This window comes from Gossypium raimondii, chromosome 11 (assembly GCF_025698545.1).
Source record: "Gossypium raimondii isolate GPD5lz chromosome 11, ASM2569854v1, whole genome shotgun sequence".
NCBI classification, from domain to species: domain Eukaryota; kingdom Viridiplantae; phylum Streptophyta; class Magnoliopsida; order Malvales; family Malvaceae; genus Gossypium; species Gossypium raimondii.
The window spans coordinates 45,028,313-45,045,620 of record NC_068575.1 but is presented as its reverse complement, the minus strand read 5'-3'; the positions used below and the strand labels follow the sequence as shown (position 1 = coordinate 45,045,620).

The 17,308-nt window shown below is 35.0% G+C and overlaps 1 protein-coding gene across 1 annotated transcript; it reads right to left on the bottom strand.

Moving 5' to 3' along the window:
- Window positions 1–1,121: 1,121 nt before the first annotated feature.
- Window positions 1,122–7,563, bottom strand: LOC105803664 (serine/threonine-protein kinase STY8). The gene is made up of 16 exons (XM_012636007.2): window positions 7,182–7,563; window positions 6,735–6,849; window positions 6,508–6,605; window positions 6,260–6,379; window positions 5,979–6,033; window positions 5,577–5,687; window positions 5,444–5,494; window positions 4,762–4,937; window positions 4,563–4,670; window positions 3,274–3,347; window positions 2,709–2,884; window positions 2,498–2,593; window positions 2,044–2,124; window positions 1,867–1,920; window positions 1,656–1,790; window positions 1,122–1,570 (listed from the first exon to the last, which is right to left on the bottom strand). The coding sequence occupies exons 1-16, from the start codon at window positions 7,379–7,381 to the stop codon at window positions 1,490–1,492; spliced, it is 1,731 nt and encodes a 576-aa protein (XP_012491461.2). The 5' UTR covers window positions 7,382–7,563; the 3' UTR covers window positions 1,122–1,489.
- Between the last annotated feature and the right edge of the window lie 9,745 nt (window positions 7,564–17,308).

The following is a 17,308-nucleotide window of genomic DNA, read 5'->3' as shown; positions in this document are numbered from 1 at the left end:
GCTTAGTTAAGGTTTTTTTTTTTTTTTTGTCGAAAGAAAATTAGATTTCATAAAATGCGAAATTAAAATGTTATTTGATACATAACACCTCCTTACATATCAGCTACTAGCAAATTCTGAAAATTTAAAACATTCGAGGGAGAGGTAATTTGAAAAATGCTCCCTAGCTCAGCTAGTGCGTCTGCATAACAAGAGATTAGAAGTTAGTTCATTAGTCATAAAATGGATAATGGTGGTGGCATTTGCTTCAATTTCAATATTATCTAATTTTAAATTATTGCCAACTGAAGGCCGTTTTTGAGGGCTCGCAACTCTGCTTCCACACTGGTAGATCTTGGGATATTTCTATAAGATCCTGTAACCCAATTCCCATTACGGTCTTGTATAAGGGCTCCTGCCCTCGCTTCCCTGGGTTTCTCGGCGATGACCCATTCATATCGAGTTTGTACCAATCCCTTTGGAGGGAGGGGGGGGGGGGGGTTCAGGTCACTAAGGTAAAGGGAGGGGAACTCTTTAAACTGTTGAGGAGATGACAACAAATTGCCCCGTCGTTGAAAAGATTCTTTCCTCAAAAGTCTTTACTGGATGGGAATCACCAAAAACACGAGCATTTCTTACCAACCATATCTCCTAGACGGAAAAAGCAAACAAGGCATTTCATGGTAGTCTCAACCTGTTCATCCATATCTTTGAGGAGAGATTAGTGGAGAGGCAATCCTCCTAGCTAGGTGGAACCAAGGTGCTAGATTGGGCAATAGTGTGGAGATATTCTCGGAAGCGCTTTCTGATGGGGCAATCCCCAAAAAGGTAAGAGATCTCTTACTATGCACTAAAGCAAAAAGAGCAAAGATCCTCTACACTTAGTTTCCTCAATCAAAGGAAAGCTTTAGTGAGGTTAGCCTTAAGACTACGTTTCCACAAAAAAAAAAGTTCAACTTAGAAAGATTCTAACTTTTCAAATAAATCCCCACAAATCATTCTCGAGAAGGGAGGCTCAGGAATTTATACTCCAAAAAAGGGAGTAAACGTTTGCAAGTGTGAAACATCCGTTATCATTACAATTGAAATACCGAAGGATGGAAGTGCTCAAAAGAACTTCAATCAGAAGTGAAATAATAGTATGAATGTAACTTTTTTTCAATATAACTTTTTCTTTATCTCATTGCATGTGAAAAACACTTGAATCATGAGTGACAAGAAACTTAATATCAAATTTGGTTTTCGGATTAATTCTTGAATAATCCTTATCCATTTCCCTTATTAGAAAACCTTCTATAGGAGAGAGTGAGAGGAAACAAGGGGGGAGATAGCAATTGTAACACTTAAAAACGGATTTGAAGGAAACGGTAACAAGAGTTACAAAAACTGGATAATCCCTCTCATCATGCATAATGCTGTACATCCCCCCCCCCCCCCAACAAAAAAAAAAGGAAGAAAGAAAGAAAAAAAAGAAATGCATGTATGCATGCAGTGAGACAACACGTGTAATTCACAGCATCCTCCTCTTCACGGCGGAGAAGAAAGCATCAGAAGACTTGATGTTGCACCCATCTTCCCCCTCATCTGCAACCTATTTCAAAGGTAACTACCACGCTTAGAATTGTTTTCTTTGACTCCACTAATTACAATTCCTAGTTTCCCATGAATACCTTTACCTCTTTAGCTATTTGTTTAAGGATATCTATAATTTCAGAAAAGTTAGGTCTTTGGCTTGGGTCCTGCAGCCAGCATCTCTCAAGCAGTTCCCTTAGTCTTGGGTGAGTATGCTTGGGGATTGTCGGGCGTAGACTCTGTAAAATGATCCTTATCAAACAAATGATACTCCTCATCATTAGCACAATAAGTGAGTGTTTCAGATTTATATACCTTTTGCACCACCGCAACGGCTGCTTGTAATGGAGTTAGGAGACCATATGGGAGCTGACATTTTGAAAGTATCCATACGTCAAAAAGAAATATTTATAATCTCAAACTGACTATCAATGCTTTGTTGATGAAATCAAGTTTGCACACAGACAATAATGCACAATTAAAAAGTCTTACTTCTCCTGTCAGTAGCTCCCAGAGTGATATTCCAAAGCTAAAAACATCTGCCTTGTGATCGTATGGTTTGTGCTCAATAACCTACATTAAATAAGATTGGTGAAAGAAATATTAGATTATAAAAACCAGGTTCTACAAATCAAATCATGCTTGACTCTCATTTGCTGGAAGTATTAAGTGTAATGCACTACATCGATCAAATGACCAAACAAAAAGTAGCCATGTAGAAGGTTTTTTTTTTTTTTTTTTGTAGAAGTTGATTATATAATGCAGAATGATTCTTATAGTTCAGACATGGAAATTAGAGACCATAGCACATGTTTTGATTATCAAAAAGACATATTAAAAGGAAAAAAGGAAATGCAACGCATACTACAAAGATCATCCGTGCAGCTAATTACCATGATGTAAAGAATATTAAGGAGAAACATAAATGTCCAAGAAAAATACATACCTCAGGGGCCATCCAGCGGTATGTTCCAGTTTCAGCTGTCATCACTCCTGATTGAGACTGCACTCTAGCAACTCCAAAATCAGCAACTTTAACAACCTATCTAGGACAGATAAGTGGTTTCAGGAAAAATATCATATGTTAATCAAATATGCTATTTTGCAATACAATATTTATCCGAAACAAGATATAAGGAAAAACAAAATGGTCTTACTTGATTTTCATCCATCAGAAGATTGGCAGTTTTCAAGTCCCTATGGATGATGTTGTTTTGATGCAAATAGTTCATTCCCTTGGAAAAATCAAGGGCTACTTTGAGTAAAGATGGCAATTTAAACACTCCCCTTTGCTTATGCAGATAGTCATATATGCTACCTCTGGCCATGAACTCTGATGATGCACAAATACCACTATCAAAAACTGATTATTTATAAAATGCAATGAAAATCTTATTTTCTTAAATGAAGTTCATAGAGTTTATCATAGAAAAAATTAGAAGGGGTGAAAAGGCATACAAATCTGACAAATTAAATTTTGGTATAGAGATGGAATTCACAGACATTAAATTCGTAATGGTAGGTTTTGTCAATCTCTCAGTTTGCACTCCAAAGCCAGAATTGTTCCCTTCTAGCAACATAATTATAGATTAATCTGGTAAAGATGAAAAACAGCAACTCTTAACAGCAACATTGTTGAAGCAAAATTTTTAAATTTTACGCGCTGAGAAAGAAAGTATAGAGCATAGTAACACATGGCAGGAAAAGTTAACTAGATTATACCAGTCACAATGCACAGATTTGGAGATCTTGTACATGCGCCAATGAATTGAACAACATTCTTATGCCGAATTTTCCTGCAAACAGGATCAAAAAACAAAACGCAGCATGTGAATTGGCCTTGAAGATAAGTACCAATCAGTCTCACCCTCCTAGAACCAACTTTAAGATTAGCACATTATAGTACATTCAATAACTTGGGAGGGTCTTAAATTCAACTATAATATGTAAGAAACCATGTTATATATGGATGATCCTTCCACAGTTTTCTGGTAGTATTCACACCCGACACATACAGACTGATAAATGGAATCATTTTTGGTTCTACAGGAGACTACTCTTGGAAATGCTCAAATTCAGACTTCTTTTGAACTACCAAAAAATCAAAGGTAGCGTAAATAGCAATTAATTTTGAAGTGAACTGAAAAGGCATGGTACACGGAGCATAGATGTTATGCAGACAGCAAGCTAAAAGTAGCCTCTTTCATAGCTTTGTCCCTCTGTACCATCCCAACACTCCTAGGTCTAACCATCCACTTTTAAGAATAAAGCAGCAACAACAGAAATCCCCTTTGGGTTTTTTAGTACCGAACACCAATCTTCCAAAGAACTTTTTTTCTTTTGAAAATTCACCATAATTATTAAAATCTGTAGTAACTAATAATTCAGACCAGCTAGGGACTAGAGAAGGATAGGAATAGAAAGGGAGGAACATGTTCTTTGGAGAGGCACGTGTGAAGAAGGGAGGAAAACATTTAGCAAATTGTGCCAGATAAATTGGAAGGCCATGGAAATAACATGACCTTTTAATGATCTCATCTTATAGGAGAGAAGGCTATACCCTCCAGGAAGCCAAACATCGCCTCAAAATCCCTTGATGTAACAATGGAAAGTGGATAAATAAAAAAAATCCTCCTAGATAAATATCAAGAGCTCATGATAAAGTCGATTGTAAAGAATTCAAATTCAAATAATAGCTCCTATGATTCAAGAAGACTTCAAGATGAGTATTTCCTTATTCCCTTATCATAACTTAAAATTGTTAAGGTCTATGTTATAATAATGAACTTCTCTGTGTGCACAAAGGTCTATGTTATATTTGTACTACAAACTAAAAGATCCATCAGATGAAATCTGCATCCTAATGCAAATACAAGCCTAGATCATATAAACTTAAGAAGAAACATCCATTTAATAGGAAAATCACTAAAATCTGATCACTTATAGAATGCTTATCAGAGAATGATAGGTTCCCTGCACAACAATAAGCATTTACAAGTACTCCAACAAACCTCATAATATAAACTTCCTGACTAAACTCTCTCAGCATTTCTCTTGTGATCTGCTCAGGCTTGAGGACTTTAATAGCCACTTCTTGACTACAATACGTGCCTCTGTACCTGAAGATGTTAAATCAGATAATGAGTTAGAACTTGTACTCTCCCCACAACAAAAAAAGAAAGAAGCTGGTTTGAAAATGAGAATACTTACAGATCAGCATATGACCCAGATGCAATCCTGTTTTCTATTTTGAGCTGCCTGGCATCAATTTCCCAGACATCAGTTCCATCAGTAGGGATTTCAACACAACTAGGTAAGGAGACAACCCTTTCTTTGACATGCTCAGTCATAACTGAACTCTTTCTAGAATAAGATTGTTCCTGCAGCTGATAATAAAACACAAAAGGGAAGTAGATAAATAGGTTAGCTCCAGCAGTCCATAATATATAGGTATAATAATACTCAAATTTACAAGTCATCAAGTACAGAACTTAGGTTCATCTACTGGAAAGCATTTAGTATGCATCTGTTTAGAGGAAATTTGCTTCAAAAGCTAAGAAACTTATATTTGAAAAGTGGAAAATTAAGCTTCTGATAAGTCATATTTAGGATTTAGCCTTTTGAAGAACCAGACCTTAAATCAGATATTTAGTTTCTTGCTTCATCAAAATTTAAGTATTAATACTTTCTATAAAACTCACAGTTCATAAATTCAGAAATAATATATAGAAAAAAGAATTCATTTTTGTGCCAACAAGTAAGATTACCAATTTACTAGCTGTATATCAGGCATCATGTGCAGCACTGATAAGGCTTGATTCAGTGCTAAAGAATATATATATGTAATGTCATTGCTAAGGGTGTAATGAGTGAATCATGATGGAAAGGGTACCTTCGACTTCAAAATTTCCTTCTCCAATGCATTTTTGAGCTCCTCAATTTCCTAAAAGAGTAATGAGTGAGTCATGTTACAGCCTTAGCGACAAGCATTTTATCCACTTACGTGAAGAAATATAAGAGCATACCTCAGAAGGCCAACCATCAACAACAAAAACATCCAAAGAGTACCCATCAGTAGTGGAAAAAGCATGAGCTTCTTGAATGTTCAATCCAATCTCCGCAAGTAAAGAAGTAAGCTGCAAAAATAATCATCAATATTCATCATTGCAAGAGAAACTTCAAATACAACATTTTGGTCTTCCCACAATAATAACATAGCCAAGAGTAAGTGCCAGCAGAACAAATTTATCTTTGTCAATATCAAATTCAGTGATTAAAAATAACCAAACAGTTGTTTCAAATAAGCAACCAAAATACACCAATCTCATGTTAAGAAACAAAACGAGGGTGCCAATATCAATCTGAAATATATGAGAACACACAACGGCCCACTTCGTCAGACAGGAGAAGAGAAAGTATTCAAATACCTGACTAAGGAGTTTTGGCCGGTCAACTGTTGAAAAGGTGATCTCGTGCATGGGCCTACAAGATTCAACATTACAGAAGAGTATTTATATCAAATCAAGTTAGGCAGATATTAAGAGCAAGGCAGTGGCTTTAGACTGTGCTTCAATGAAAAGAGCAAGCAAAATAATGTCAACTCAGCTCATGGGCTCTTAAACCATCTAATAACCAGATCAGAAAGGAGAAAGCCACTTTGCACCATAAGACTAAGAAGAGATAGTGATCAACTCATCAAAATCCTTACCGGAAAGGACCTGAGGTTGAATTGACAGCACTTCCTCCATCTTCAACATGATATCTTCTTGCTTGAAGAGCAAGAGCTTCAAGATTAGAAGACGAACCAAATGTGGGAGGTGGGTGGATGCTGAAGAAAGGAAGGAAATAAATGGATCCGATAGAAAGAACCATCATTAAGTTTGGATCTAAAAGGAAAAAGGAAAAAGAGCACCAAAGAAATCCATGCAAAATAACTTTAGCTACAAGGAACCTTACCCTTGTCTATATGAATGATAAGCACTTTGTGCATCTTCTTGCATAGAAGAATCAGAATGAACTGAGTCAATAGATTGTGCGGGGAAGACAGGATAGACCTATACATGACATGCCAAAATCACACAAGATTGCAATTTGACATACAAGAGTCAATGGTAGTCATGTCAAAGCCAAGCTTCATTAGATCTCTGGGATTTCATGATGCTAACGAGGAATTGGAAGAATACCTGAACCATACGAACTTCAAAAGCAGGACGATTAGCGGGGTCTTCTGCCAAATGCAGTAATCTTTTATGTGTGAGCACATCTTCTGCCCGCTCCACATTCACGTCTAATGCATATCTATCAACAGTAAATGAAATCTCAACAACGTCGAGAGAGGTGAACTTAAAAAGCACGATGAGAAATATGAGAAAAGACAAATAGAAATTTCCAGATTCACATGATTGTTCTATTTTCCTTGTTTGCTAGCGACGCTTTTTTTTTTTCTTTCTAAAGGATGATATTTATAAATCTACGCCAATTGTAAGATTCATGAATCTCATCTGAAACTTATCCTTCCGATCATCAGCAACCAAACAATCAGTTGAGAAAGTTTAAAAAGAAAAAGGTACAGCATCAAACAAAAGCAGAAATAATACATATATAAAGAGAGAGAGGGTTAAAGTTAGTACCGAGCAGGAAGTCGATTGAAATGAAGCCAGAGGTGATTATCAAAGCCAGGCAGATTAGCTTCGGCATAATTAGAGTGACGGATACGGTTAAGCACCTGGTGGAAAACGTCAAGCTTTTGCCTGTGATGTCGAGGATTCACATGGACAAGCGAGTCCACAGCTCTACTCCCGCAGCTCTCAGCGTCATCTTCAATCGCCATTTGGGTGTCAGAAATATCAAAAAAAAAACCTCAAAGATTCATGGAAGAAAAGAAAGAAACGGGAGAAAGCTTATTATTACTAATATTTTGATCTAATTCAGCCAAGGAAAAAGGGAAAGCAGAGATGAGATGAGACGATACTAGAAGACAAGACAGGACAAAATGATCCAACAAACAGAAGGCTGATGACAGCCAGATGATGAATGGATGTTATATATTCCGTATTCTGTGCTCAGTCTGACACAGAGTCCCCCACGTCAGCGTTAGGACCATCAGCTGGTGGGTCACTACATAGTCAAGTCTTATTCTAATTTTTTCATTGGATAAACTTTAGAAATAATATTTAATGCAATATTAATGTTGTGCATCATTAATGCCTTTTGAAAAAATAAAATAAATTTGATATTCATATAATAATAGAATAACATTGTGATGGACCAAAATTTAATAAAGTGATAGTAACAATTCATATCATCATTTTAATTAAAATAAAATATTTAGGCTAATTAATATTATAAAATTTGATATATTAAATTATGTCAAAATTAAAGTATAGATTAAATCTTAAATTGGATAAGATTTAAAAATCAAATTGAAATATAACCATTTTATAACCTAAAAAGTAGAGAGATTAAGAAAAGTTTTTTTTCAGAGAAATGTATTTAAATTGATAAAAATTTATAAAAATACATTAAATGAATTTTTTATTAAAGATTAATTGTTTTATTTATTTGCATTAGGTTCAAATTTTTTATTTAGTAATTTTTTATTAAAGATACTTGGCTCGAAAATACTAAAAGGGGATGAATTAGTATTTAAAAAATTTCTACAAGATTTTCTAAATGAAATGCGAGAAGGAAAAAAGCTTGCATAAATTATTACAATGGTTCCACCTCAATCACCTACCTCCACTATCTTGGCTTTCCAACATTAAAGATTTCCCAATTCACTACTATAATTGATACATTCAAGCTAACATTTACAACTCTATTTTTTTTTCTCAAGGCTTAGATAATACATTTCCACCATAACTTTTATGGTTAAACTAGATCCGTTCATAATTTTTATTGCTCAACTAAAACCCTCCCAATTTATATTTGATGATAAAGATGAATAATGAGCAATGGGAACCTCTAAAAAGGTGAATGTCTACAAGCATGAGCTCTAAACAGATATGTGAATGGCAAAAGATTTGACACTAGGCTCTTAAAGAATATTTACAAGAGAAATAAAAGAATGAAGATTTGAAGATTTTTCTCGTGTTTGATACATGGATACCTCTATCTTGTATCTTGAAGTGTCTTTGACTTATATTAATATTAAGGAATAAGTTTGTGGATGTTTATTGCCGCTGCGGAAAAATTCTAGCTATTGGAAGCATTCATTTCGGGCTTAAAAATTGTCTTTGCATCCTAAGTCCTGAGACTTGGCAAGATGTCTTGAGACATGACTGAAAAATAACTGTTATATAATCATTGGAAAGTATGTCTCAGGACATACAGACCAATGCCTTTAGACATGCAACTCCTGAAGCAAAATTTTGCATTCAAAGTTTCATATCTCGAGACATATGGTCTTATGTCTCAAAACTTGACTATGAAAGTACCTTAAAAAAATTTAAATACCTTAGAACATTTTGGTATTAACTCAAAAACATTTAGATAAGTTAAAACACATTTAAAACATGTTTCCGAGTATATTGCAAGCTTTTAAAAATGCTTTGATAAAATTTTCAACTATATTTTCACAAAATGACTTAGAAAATATAATAAATATAAAATTTATATTAAATATTGTTATATCAAAAGCTTAAAACATCAAAATTAATAAAAATAATAGAATATAATTAATTTTAAAATTATTCTAATTATTACTAAATTAAATTAAAATTAATTTTGATAAATTTAATGTATAAGAACTTAAATTCTAAAATTTCAACACCAAACCTTAAATCTACATTTATATATAATTAAACTTTAAATCTTAAACGATTGTTCCTAAATCCTAAAAATAAAATTAAGTATGAGACTTGTCTATGATTGTAAAAGGAATCACAAATTGTTAGTTTATACTTTTCCTATATAAGTATATGTTAACATAATGTATAGTTGAATTAATATATGTATTTTCTAAAAAGAACACATATGAATGATAGTTCTTTTCTCTTCTTTTTTTTGAATAATTTTTATGCAAATAAATATTATATATTTTAAACTTAATTTTAATTCAATTATATTATTAACTTTGTGATAAAATCATTTTTCTTTTATATTTTAATCAATTTTCCCCAATAAAATATTCTAAATAATGATAATTAATTATTTAAAAAAATAATGTAATAAATTTTTGTGGCTCGATTAAAATCCTATCAATTTGTAGTTGATGATATGAAAGGAAGTAAACAAATAAGCCACTACAAGGTGTGTTTGTAAAAATTAAGCTCTTAAAGGAATGGGTTAAATACAAAATTATTACTCGAATTCGTCCACTTCTCCCAAATTGGTACCTATGGTCTTTTTTGTCCCAGATTGGTTCCCGAACTTTTTTTTTCTGTTCATTAGTTTGGTACCTAAGCATAACTGCATTAAGATTTTACTGACGTTGCAGTGTTGGCCACTCGCGCGCCACTACGTGTCGCACTCCCAAGACCACTTTGACTTGTGTTTAATTTGTTTTGACTGGATTGTTTTAAATATTTTTCCTTTAAATCTATTCTTCATCATGTTTTCAACATTTTTCATGCTACTTTCTCTTTCATTTTCTCTGCATCGTCTTAAGCATTTTTCATTCATATCTCTCTCTTTCATTTTCTTTACCATCTCTTTCATTTTTCCCTCTTTTGTTTATCTATTTCTTTTTTCCTTTCACTTATTCGTTTCCTATCTCTCATTTTTCATCTCCTTCATGTCCCCACCATGTCTTCTTCTACGAACAGAAAATCAAGTGCGCATGGAAGTGTTTTGTGCTGCCATTATGGTTTAAGGGCTCCTGTTTCCAATGCAAATACTCCAAAGAACAAAGGGAGAAAATTCTTTGGGTGTGCAAACTTTAAATAGGAAAATTAGGGTTTGTGTTTTAGTCTGCCATAGTGGGTTTGTGAGAAACAAAGGGTTTTGTGTGTTTTGACATTTTGTTGCAATTTGGGTTTAATATATATTCTTAGATTTTTAATATTCTAATTTTTTGTTGAATGTGAGAAATGAAGACCGAGGGTTGTGATTTTTTCAGTGGGTTGAAGGTAACAATGACGGGACGTATTCAATTGCAGAAGAACAATGATGCACAATTGATGAAGTAATGCTTCAAAATAAGATGTTATTGACAGAGAACATGAGATTAAGACTTGAGAACGATAAGCTCAATATTAAAAAAATGCAAAAAATGCGATTGAAGGTAACTCGTTAGAAGAGAAGATAAATTTGTACAAGGCTAAAATGTGAAGGAACAACAAAGAAATAGTTGCTTATAAGTTGTTAATTGTATTATGAATGATGTTTTTGAATTATCTTGTTTGTGGATGGTGAAATATTGTCCATGTATTTTTTGCATTAGTTGTTAAGAATGAATGGATTGAATTGAATGAAAAAAATCTTTTTTTTTGTTGTTGTAAAAGCATATGCAAATACCAAAATCGACATCAAAAAAATAGAACCATCTATTACAATCATCATATATAAAATATCAACATAAATTGTCCATCAAAATACAACCATCAAAATGATCTAGCAAAATAAAACTATCAAACTATCCATCGTATGTTAACTAATTGAACCATCAAATTATCCATCTATGTTAACTAACGAAATCAGATTGGCTTCAACTATCTCCATGGCTTACGATTGTGCTTGGGTGGATCTTTGGACTTAACTTTTTTTGTGTTCCTACTTTCCTGAGTCCCACCAACAGTTTCCTTGTTGCTGCTTCCCTTCCTTTTATTGGTGCACTTGGTTGAAACAGTCATTACGGTTTCCCCTTTCATACCAGGCTGCAATGCATAAAATATATAATTAAAAAACATGTCGCACTCCCAAAATACAATAAGCATAATAATTTAACAATTTGTAACTTACATTCAAAATTTGTTGTATTGTCTTCTCATCAGTGTATAATCCAATCCCTTGCACAACTTGTTTTCCCCTACTACTTAGTCTTGTAAGTATTTGTTGTGTTGAAGAGGTTAACATGGTGGGAGGAGTTGGTTGTTTTGAAGGAGCTGGTGGTGATGATGCAATGCTTTAAATGTAACTATTTGAAAAGGAGCTAGTGGAGCAGGATCAGAAAGAGTTGGTAGAGCTAATAGAGCAGGAGCAGGAGCTAGTGGAGTATGAGCAGGTGTACTCTGTAAATTTAACATGTTAGGAGTTCTCAAATTAGCCAACAATTGCATTAAAATTCTTAGTCATCAAAACACTTACAGCAGATGAAGTTTGACAACTTTTGGAGTTGTGTCCAACCATGGAACAGTTGTGGCACTTTATCTTCCTCCCTCTTCTAAACAATTTACTCTCACTCCTCCCTCCCTCTGCTCTTACTTTGTTCTTTTTTGGTCTCCCAAGCATTTTCCTTGGAATGGGAGGGTAAATTGGTCCCATATCGATTTTCAACCAAAATTTTTCACTTGGGACAACATACAATACAAAGCCATACAATTTTTCAAACACATCTATTTTAAACCCCTTATAAACAAAATCATAAATATCAGCTTTTTTTCCACAAAATGGCTGCAACAACATGTGGACATGGGATGCCAACAACTACATGACCAATGAAATAAGTCAACAACTACAACATCACCAAAATTTGCCATTTCAAACCCTTCTACTCCATTCCATTTAACATGACAGTATGAACTCATTTGGATACTCTTGTGTAATTTCTCACATATCTTAGGATAGAATTGATCATTCCAATTTTTACATTTGGCCAAATTGTAACACCCCTTACCCGTATCCGTCGCCGGAATAAGATACGAGGTATTACCAGATTTTACTGATTTTTTTTAAAAACTCAATATAACCCCTTTATAAATAGCTAATCCTCCCTGCAAATTTTAAACCGAGACCAAGCCAACACAACCAATCCATTTCAACATATTTTCAAGATAGATTTATTGTATTCATAAGATAACCTCATCACATGCCAAAACCAAAATTTGTTAGCCATACCAATGGCTAACTATACATTCATTCCACATTAACATCTACTTTACTAGCTTATACATGCCATTGATTTCCAAAATAAAGTTTCTTTATGTACCGAGATCTTGAGGTTGATAGTGTGATGCTTCTCCGACCAAATCCGACCTCCGAGCTCTTAACACTACAAAACAGGGGAAAAAGAAATAGGGTAAGCACTTTGTGCTTAGTAAGCTCATGTAACAGGAATTATACTTACATAATATTTTTAATACAATGCAATAAACATTCATACATCCATTCAACACATTATTCCCCTATCATGCACAAACTCAACATTCAAGTTAGTTCAATAATTTCCATGTATCAATAATATATATATCATGATTGATGAGCTCATCAATTCCATGATTTCCATTTCCTTGTTATTTTTCCATATTTATCCCGTTGAACTACTTGAAATTTCGATGGATTTTTAGAGGTACACTTTAGTGTACTAATCCGGGTCCGTCAATTCATATTCATGTGCACACATTTCCATTTCAGAGAGCACACTCATGAACCTCATCCTTACAAATGGATTACCGGTCGAGCTAAATCCTCATAATATAAACTCATAGAGTATTGTCGGGATTACCACCCCGAGCTAAATCCTGCAACGACAATTACTCTAATGAGCTTGGATCTGAATTACCAGTCCAGGCTAAATTCAGACCCTAATTAGGATTACCCATCTGGGCTAAATCCATTTTCCACATATTCTTCGGGAGGGCTATATCAGGATAGGATCACCCGTCCGGGCTAGATCTTTTTTACCGTCAATTTCTTTTCAGAGATCCATCGAATTTTCCTTTCATTCAACCGGGATTTATTTCCTCTTTTCATCAAGAATATCAATACTTCATCAGTTATCATACAATAAACATCCAAATCATATTCACATCAATAACAAACATTTCAAGCATTTATGAATATAATTCAAGTTACACGAACTTACTAAGCACAAAGTGCTTACCCTATTTCTTTTTCCCCTGTTTTGTAGTGTTAAGATCTCGGAGGTCGGATTTGGTCGGAAAAGTATCACACTATCAACCTCAAGATCTCGGTACATAAAGAAACTTTATTTTGGAAATCAATGGCATGTATAAGCTAGTAAAGTAGATGTTAATGTGGAATGAATGTATGGTTAGCCATTGGTATGGCTAACAAATTTTGGTTTTGGCATGTGATGAGGTTATCTTATGAATACAATAAATCTATCTTGAAAATATGTTGAAATGGATTGGTTGTGTTGGCTTGGTCTCGGTTTAAAATTTGCGGGAGGATTAGATATTTATAAAGGGTTATATTGAGTTTTAAAAAATCAAAAATCGGTAATACCTCGTATCCTATTCTGGCGACGGATACGGGTAAGGGGTGTTACATTTGTTGGTATCAGAGCTACGGTTTAGCCGGTTCTCGGACCGACTAGCAAATATGAGATTGGCTATACATGCTATTTAAATTATTATTGATAGTGTGATATCTCCTGACCATTTGAAATGTGATTTTCTTATAGTAAACGTCTGCCGACCGAGCTCAACCCGAGGAAGCCGGGAGTCATGCTCCGGCTTCAGAACAAAAAGAAGTTGAAGCTACTAGTAGTAGAAGGTCTGAGACAAGGGACCAAAGTGAAGAGGCTAAAATGGCCTTCTATCAAATGATGAATGAATGGTTTGCTCAGTATATAAGAACTAACCTCAGTAGTGCAAAGAAGCTCAAGCTCCTCCTCCTCCTCCACCGGTTCCCGAGATTCCACAGGGTACAGGTACTGAATCTATCAGAAAAGGGAAAGCTCCTGTTGATAAAATCAGAAAATATGGGGCAGAAGAATTCAGAGTTGCAGTTGATGATGATCCCGAACGAGCTGAGTTTTGGTTAGAGAATACTATTCAGGTTTTGGAGGAATTATCTTGCATACCAGAGAAATGTCTGAAATGTGCCGTCTCACTGCTAAAGGACACAGCTTATCATTGGTGGAACACTAAAGCTTCGATGGTCCCGAAAGAAGAAATTATATGGGAATTCTTTCAGAATGAATTTAAAAAGAAATATATCAGTCAAAGGTTCCTTGATTAGAAGAGAAAAGAATTTCTTGAGCTGAAATAGGGCAACAGATCGGTATCTGAGTATGAAAGAGAATTTTTTCGATTGAGCAAATATGCTCGAGAATGGGTAAAATCAGAAGCCGAGATGTGCAAATAATTTGAAGAAGGGTTGAATAAAGAGATTAAGTTACTGATCGGAATTCTTGAAATCCGAGAGTTTGCTACTATTGCAGAGCGAGCTTATAAAGCAGAAGAACTGAGCAAAGAAAAGAAAAAGCTGAAAGAGAAGCTCGGGTTTTCAGTAAAAGATCGATGGAAAAATCTCAGTTTTCTGCTTCAAAGAAATTGAAGAAATACCAGGATCGTTCTACCTCAACCACTGGGTATTCGGGTAGAGAGCGAGGTTTTCAACGCACTAATCCAAGACCTTCCACTCCATCAGTGACCAGTGTTGGCGGTATTGGCACCCCTAAGCCGAGATGCCAGTATTGTAATAAAACTCATTTTGGTTATGCCATTTGGGCTGACTAATGCACATGCAGTATTTATGGACTTGATGAATCGGATATTCAGACCGTACTTAGACAGGTTCGTGGTAGTTTTTATTGATGATATCTTGGTCTATTCCCGAGATGAAAATGAACATGCAGAACATTTGAGAATTGTGTTGCAAATTCTGCGAGAAAAGCAGCTATATGCTAAATTCAGTAAATGTGAATTTGGCTTCGAGAAGTGACTTTTCTTGGACATATTGTATCCGCGGAAGGCATCAGGGTAGATCCAAGTAAAATCTCAGCTATTATTAATTGGAGTCCACCGAAAAATGTATCTGAAGTTAGAAGTTTCTTGGGTTTAGCTGGTTATTATCGGAGATTTGTACAAGGGTTCTCTATGATAGCTTCTCCGATGACCCGTTTCTTACAGAAAGATGTTAAATTCGAGTGGACTGGTGAATGCCAGCAGAGTTTCGACCGATTGAAAGATTTGTTAACGAAAGCACCTGTGTTGGTACAACCTGAACCGGGTAAGGAATTTATTATTTACAGTGATGCATCATTAAATGGTTTAGGTTGTGTCTTGATGCAAGAAGGTAAAGTTATAGCCTATGCTTCGAGACAACTTAAGCCACATGAATGAAATTACCCGGTGCACGATCTTGAATTAGCTGCTATTGTATTTGCATTAAAAATATGGCGGCATTACTTGTATGGTGAGAAATGTCATATTTATACTGATCATAAAAGTCTGAAATATCTGATGACACAGAAAGATTTGAATTTGAGACAGCGTAGGTGGCTTGAACTGATAAAAGACTATGATTTGGTTATTGATTACCATCCGGTAAGGCTAATGTTGTAGTGATGCTCGAGTTAAAAGCTCTGTTTGCTTTGCGAGCTATGAATGCCCAATTGTCTTTGGTTGATGATGGTTCAGTCGTAGCTGAGTTGAGAGTTAAAGCGACACTTCTACAACAAATATATGAAGCTCAGAAAAATGATGAGAAGCTACAGGCTAAACGGGTACAATGTGAGTCAGGTAATGATTCAGAATTTTAGATTGGGACTGATGGTTGTTTGTTATTCAGAGGCAGAGTATGTGTACCGAAAAATTCAGAACTTGTACAGAAGATTTTACACGAGGCACACAGTAGTATTATGTCCGTACATCCGGGAGGTAATAAAATGTATAATTATTTGAAAAAGATGTACTGGTGGCCAGGTATGAAACGTGATATTTCTGAGTTTGTATCAAGATGTCTGATATGTCAACAGGTCAAAGCTGAACATCAGGTACCTTCGGGATTGCTCCAGCCAATCACTGTACCAGAATGGAAATGGGAAAGAATTACTATAGATTTTGTGTCCGGATTACCATTGTCACCGAAGAAGAAAGATGTCATTTGGGTGATCGTTGATCGATTAACAAAATCAGCATATTTTATCCCGGTACGTATGGATTATTCTCTAGATAAATTGGCTGAACTATATATATCTGAGATTGTCAGGCTACATGGAGTGCCAATCTCCATTATATCAGATAGAGATCCCCGATTTACATCTCGTTTCTGGGACAAATTGCAAGAAGCCTTGGGTACTCAGTTGTATTTCAACACTACATTTCATCCTCAGACAGATGGCCAATCCGAGCGTGTAATTCAGGTATTGGAAGATATGCTCTGATGTTGTATATTAGAGTTTGAAGGTAATTGGGAGAGGTATCTACCTTTGATTGAATTTGCTTATAATAACAGTTATCAGTCCAGTATTAAAATGGCTCCGTATGAAGCTTTGTATGGTAGAAAATGTAGAACACCGTTATATTGGACAGAGCTCAGTGAAAAGAAGATACATGGGGTTGATTTGATCCAGGAAACAGAAGAAAAAGTCAAGGTGATTCGAGATAGTCTAAAAGCAGCTTTCGACCGTCAGAAGTCATATGCTGATCTTAAACGAAAAGAGATTGAATTTCAGGTGGGTGATAAGGTATTTTTAAAAGTGTCTCCTTGGAAGAAAGTTCTCCGATTCGGTCGAAAGGGCAAATTGAGTCCAAGATTTATCGGGCCATATGAAATCATAGAAAGAATTGGACCGGTTGCTTATCGATTGGCATTACCACCGGAACTCGATAGAATTCATAATGTTTTTCATGTGTCTATGCTACGACGGTATCGATCAGATCCTTCACATGTTATTTCTCCGACAGAA